At 36.4% G+C, this 6563-nt stretch overlaps 1 protein-coding gene across 1 annotated transcript; it reads right to left on the bottom strand.

The window, feature by feature from the left end:
- Positions 1 to 208: 208 nt before the first annotated feature.
- Positions 209 to 2870, bottom strand: FOXF1 (forkhead box F1). Its single transcript, XM_053694929.1, is given in 10 exon segments — positions 209 to 356; positions 358 to 474; positions 1713 to 1923; positions 1926 to 2040; positions 2043 to 2231; positions 2233 to 2280; positions 2282 to 2317; positions 2319 to 2459; positions 2461 to 2579; positions 2582 to 2870. Coding segments are annotated over 10 exon segments (1131 nt in total). The 5' UTR covers positions 2694 to 2870; the 3' UTR covers positions 209 to 313.
- Between the last annotated feature and the right edge of the window lie 3693 nt (positions 2871 to 6563).

Raw genomic sequence — 6563 nt, forward strand, 5'->3', positions numbered from 1 at the left:
GTTCTAATCTCCTTCTTTAAATATAACAATATATAGATTTTTTTTAAAGAAAAGAAACGTGAACAGATTTTGGAAAATATTTTGGTTAAAAAAAATGTATTTCTTTCTTTCTTTTTTTTGGTGGTGGTGGTGGGGGTAAAATTTGCCGTCCAAATGGTTACAAACATATCGGTGCCTCAAATAGTTCCAAGTTGCCATTGTCTTCTTATTGAAAGTTTTTTTCTTTTTCATTCTGTAACCTGGGAACCCAAATGAGAGTTATGTCCTATGTCACTAGGGCTGAGGGATTGCTTGGGGTGGTAGATGTGGGTATTCACATAACACAGGTTTGATTGTCTTGATAACTGACTTGCTGGGTGATAATATGAACCACTGCTCGCCGAATGCATTGAAGAAGATGCCATGGCGTTGAAGGAGAATACAAATTCCTTTCTGTCATTCATACTGGGAGACTGAGAGTGTATCTGGGGATACCTACAGAGAAAAAAGTGACATCCGTTATCTTATGTACACATCCAACAAGACATCATCAAACATATATATATATATATATATAAATATATAAATGTATGCATAATGTATAAACAAATCAAAACTAACTAATCTTCAGTGCTATATTTTGTTTCCGGGAACTTGATTGTATAAAATAGTTAACGATAACTATATATGGTACCTTATAACGTTTATAATTTGAGTCAACTACTACATTGTTAAATATGAGCGCCTATGTACGCAATTGTAAGTGTAACTGAACATTAAAATGGTCTAGCAGAGGTAGGTATTGCATAATTTGCATACAAGTGTACGCTTAAGTTAAAAAGTAAGCTGTTCTTGTGGTGAATGTGATACATTAATAGCATTTTTATATGTTTTCTATCCATCAGATAAGTTTTAGAGGAATTCAGAGATAGATCATTTGAAGTAACTAACTCTGGGAGCTTGTTTGCTTTGGGATTCTGGGTCAAATCCCCTGTGGATCACATGGAGCCTGGGCCTTCAGACAGGCCCTTAAGCCTTGTGATCCCTAATTATTGTGCTTTCAGCCCCAGTGTCTCCAGACTAAATGCTCACATCCCAGTCAACTATGTCCGGCATATGTGTTAAAGGTCCTTCACCACTGCATTGTGGGCCTTGTGTAGATTTTGGAAGTGCTGTTTAAAGATAATCCCAAACATATCTCTCAATCTATCACCCTTGGAGAGGGACAGCAGAAATAATTTGTTACTGGACCACTTTAAGCGATTTCAGCTGGCCCCTTCCAAAAAATGAGTCACTACATTCTTAGAGATACTTGCAATCTTGTTGATGTCATAGGGATGCATTACAGGACTCTTAAGTGGCATCTTGTTACATGGCTAATTGTTATATTGCTGTGCTGATTGTTTATTCATTTATGCACTTACCTATAAATTAAACACTTTTATAACAACGTATATACAAGGTAAATAACATTAACAGGCATAATTATGTGTAAGTATTAAATGCTTGATATGTGTGTTTGCGAGTGTGCGTGTGTATACACTTGCAAAATATTATGAGACCCTCCCAAATTGTACCAGTAACTTTATAGGAATTATATATATATATATATATATATATATATATATATAGTATATATATATATATATATATATATATATCCTTTTATAATCTGGTAATATCTACGTACATTTTCCTTTTCACAATTTTACCCCCAACAAAAATTACGGTACATACCTTGTAAATCTGACGCTGTGTTGTGGCTGTTCTGATGCAAATAAGATTGGTCCAAGGAATGGGATGAGAGTGGATTAGCTGAAGAGTTGCATGGGGATAAAGGCTGCTGCTTGATATATGGGTTCCCACTAGACAGGGCCGATGCTGAGGATGGAGCCCAGGCAGATGCTGGGCTTGAGTACACAGAATGTGGGGGCTCCATCACCCACCGCCTCCTAGAAGAGGGGATCCGGAGTCATGATGGGAGTAGTCACCCCCAGAAGGCCCTGTACAGCTTCCCATATAAGAGTGGCCACCATTAGCCAGATGTGAAACTGGATGATCCACTTAGCCCCCATCCCATCAACGTTACCGGTAAGATGCCCATTCATCATGCCTATACCACTGTCCAATGACAGACTGTTGGGTTGACCACGAAATTCTCCACTGGATCCTTGGAAGCTGTAGGTTTCTGGAATGTGGTTGAAGCCTAGTCCGTTCATCATGCTGTACATGGGTTTTAATGCCTGACACTTTCCTCCTGAATCCTCTTGGTCTTCTCCTAAAAGAACCTTCCTCAAACAGTGAACTCACTGGCAGGATCAATCGTCCAATAGTGACCCCTTGCCTGGTCTGCCCAGTCCTTTGGGAAGCTTGATGAAGCATTCATTCAGGGACAGTTGGTTGTGTCTGACGGAATTCTTCCATCCTTGGTAATGACCCTCTGAAAAATGGGAACGACTCTGCAGAAACTGGTAGATCTCGGCTAAGAGTCAGTCTCTTAGTGGGAGAACTTTGGATGGCCATGACTATGAGTGCTATATAGGAGTAAGGTGGCTTCTCTGGCCTTCTGATTCCAGCATTGGTCTTCTTGGTCTTGGTGTGCAAGAGGCTGACTCCATGACCGATGTCTGATTGCTGTGCTTCTCAGTGGCAGCTGACATGGGGCTGCTCTGGGCAGGGGTCTGAGAAGAGGGTTGCTGGATCTCTGCAGTCATTTACAAAGCTTAGTATGTTCCCTGCTATGGGCTGCGCTGAAAAGCTGCAAATATAAAGCAAGCAGAGGAGAGAGAGAGATTGCTGGCTGCTCAGGAAGTCAGCTCTTTCTGATGCAGCTTCCCTGTTATTCTGCTGCTCTGTTTGGAGTTCTGATTGTTACACGGTGCTGCTCTTGAACCGAGCTGCTTTACATCCAGTTGCTCTGGATTCTGCCCCACCAAGAAGATTGCCTTATACTTATCTCTTGTCATCGGCGTCTGTCGGCTCTTCACAGTAAGACGTAAGAAGAAGGTCTTCCCCGCCCCTAGCCCCCCCCCCTATTTTTTTGGGTATTCCCCTCCCCCATGACTGCTGGTCAGTTAAAGGGACTTCATCCTCTATTCTAGATAATAAAACTAGGAGAATACAAATGTATTTAATATATGTAATTCTTTATACATCACTGATATTTTTCCATATTAAAACAGTATTGTAACCCCTTAAATCCCAGAAAGGATATAATACCCGCATGACACCTAAAACGTTAATAGAAGTTTAATATAGTTATTTTATTCCAGCCTGAAAACAATTTGGGGGCATGAAATAGATATTACTGCAAAATGATATGATCTTTTATATATAAATATAATGTTCCTGTCTTTCATTTTTTGAGTATTTTGGTCATAGACGTCCATGCAATTCTCACACTGTGCAGCGGATATTAAAGCATATTTGTGGGCTCAACTGTTTGGCACAAGAAAAAAAAAAGTGTTTGAAAAGGTTGAAAATAAAAAGAGTTTTCAGGGCAAAAGTGTAAATCTTGCTTTAAGGTGGATAGCTCGTGAGCCTTGCCTACTTCCATGAAGTTTCTGATTACTTTTCAGATAGAAAGGAACATGGGGCAGGATGTTTATACAGCTCATGTAAAACACATTCTCCTGGATCTGTAATAAAAAAAAAAATCAGCTTAAACTCCAGCTAGTCCTCATAAAGCCTCTTTCTGCTACATATAAAATGTGCACTGCAGACTAACTTTTTCTTCTTTTATTTCATTTCATTGCCTAAAATTGAATAGATTTTTGCTGGATCTGACCTGCATGACACAGGGACAGTCTCAAGTATGAGATCCGTCTATTTAACACTGAGATACACATCTTAAATCAAGGTAAGTCACTTTCAACTTTTGTCACTCACTTACCAAACAAATTGGCACTTTTTTTCACCCCTGCAGTACAAACAAGGAGGGAAACTTTTCGCTTTCACAGAGTTTGCAGTTAATATAATCAGATACATTTAGATTTCCAAGCTGAAATTTAAGAAGCATCATATAAATCCTCAGAAGATAGGCAAACTCTAAAAAACTCTCTTAAAATTTTATGAGAATGTGATTGGTTTTTAATAGTTACATATCCGATGTCCTTACTCCCAAATGAGTCTCTCATTTAAGGCAGACACCATAAGTTTATAGGGCGCCTGGATTTTATAATTATAATGGTGTTTATATATATATATATATATAATATATATATATATATATATATATATATATATATGTGTGTGTGTGTGTGTGTGTGTGTGTAGATAAATAGATATAGATAGATTGAATGATTGATAGGTAGATAGATAATGTGTCTCCTCCTTAAATATATAACATTATGGATTAACGTCACCATGACGTCAGATACATATTGTTACACTTACCTGACTTTCTTGTCGCTGCTTAAAAATTATAGTACCATTTGTAAATTCAAAAATAAAATTGTATTAAGTTTTACAAGAGACAAATTCAGTAAATTGCACAAATCAAATAAAGGGAAATAATACATTTCAGCAATTCTTTGGTCCCTGGAGTTTCTACAGAACACTTTTTTCTTCAGGCCTGACTTTTTTTTTCTTACATCACTTGAAAAACAGTGCTTCAGTTATTAAATTGTATACTGAATTTTCTAACTGCAATGAAATATACTTATTATTTTTTCTTTAAATCTATTGTTCAACCAGTTACATATTTATTGATTTGCCATTATACAAGTTATCGTTGTGATAACTAGATTGTAATATTTGTTCTATGTTTCTAATTTATATTTATTTGCCTAAAAGTATTGGGGCTCTCTCAAAATAAAACGGAAACAATATTACAATTAGGTATAGAACTATATTGTGTCTAAACCATTTTATAGAAGACATTCAGGTAAATGTTATTTTTTTATATGATATTACATTCCTATTGTTACTGGAAAATGTGGAACAGTGTCTCAGAGAAAACATAAAAGATATTGATAAATGATAAGTCAATGGTTGTATGAAAGTCTAAGAATGTTAAAAATATAGTACAATAAACATATTGGCAAATATCTAATATGTGTTACACCTACACAATAACAGATGTGCTAAAATGATTATTAAAATATTTATTGGTACCTGCATTGTTTTATAATTATTCTAAAAAAAATCTGACATGTATATAATATAGTTTATGTATATGTGTAGGTTCATTTTATAAACAAATCATCGTATTTATTAAATTAATTAAATCGCCTTTACACCAAAGTAGAGAAAATAATACTTGAATAATTAATTTAATTTAATATAATTTTCCGTACAACATGCAGCGTGTTTTGTCTTTGTGTTTATTTGCACGTCTGTATGTGTCTGTTTCCTTTGCAGATATTATGATGAAAGTAGGACCCATACCAACAAATGTATTTTGAGACGTTTGATGAGTAAGTGGTTTTTTATTTGCCTCATTCAATCTCCATCTCTTCTCTCTCTCTCTCTCTCTCTCTCTCACACACAAACTCACACACAAACTCTCACACTCACACACACACACACACACACACACACACACTCACACACACACACACACACTCACACACACACACACACACTCACACACACACACACACACACACACTCACACACACACACACACTCACACACACACACACACACACACACACGCAAGTTCTAAATCTTCATCCACAAACTTTTCCCTTACCATCTAATTGATTAAAGTGAACTAGACTTGCACTAGTAAAAAGTGTAATCTGAGGCACAGATCATGTATAAAGGTAATAGACTATGCAGTGTTGTTCCTGCCTGGAAAGGGGCCCTGTGTTTATCAGACTACAGACCACCCAAGGCTACAGCAGACAGGCGTGTGCCCCTCTCCTCTCCCTGCTCTTAATTAACACCAGCGACTTCACATACCCCCCCCCCCTACATTTATATAGAGCTTTCTCCTCCTCATCTACATGTCTCTACTACAGAGCATTGCAAATTGATCCTTAAACGTTTACATAAGGTAGGGTGGAAGGAGGAGTAAATGACAGCACTAATTCTTCTAGCTGGTAAAAAAAAGGACTGGCATTTTGATAGCTTGTAAAATGCTCCAACTTAAAGGTGTTGACAAGGATGGGTAAGGGCTAAAGGGGTTTTAGATACGTTATTGGCTTCTCAAGCTCTACCATATCTCGTCAAATAATTCTATAAAATTCTGTAATGTAAAAATAAGTCAAGTGAAGTCAGGACTGATAAATTCACTGTAATATATATATATATATATATATATATATATATATAATATATATATATATATATATATATATAATATAGTGTGTGTGTATATATATATATATATATATATAATATATATATATATATATGTGTGTGTGTGTGTGTGTGTGTGTGTGTGTGTGTGTGTGTGTGTAATAGAAACATAGAATTTGACGGTAGATAAGAACCAAAAAGGCCCATTAAGTCTACCCATATTATATGTTACTTTTTCCTTAGGATAGCCTTATGCATGTCCCAGGCATTTTTAAATTCCTTTACAGTCTTTTGTGTTTACCACCTCAAATGGAAGTTCATTTCATGAATCCACCACC

This window comes from Bombina bombina, chromosome 1, assembly GCF_027579735.1.
Source record: "Bombina bombina isolate aBomBom1 chromosome 1, aBomBom1.pri, whole genome shotgun sequence".
Lineage (NCBI taxonomy): Eukaryota > Metazoa > Chordata > Amphibia > Anura > Bombinatoridae > Bombina > Bombina bombina.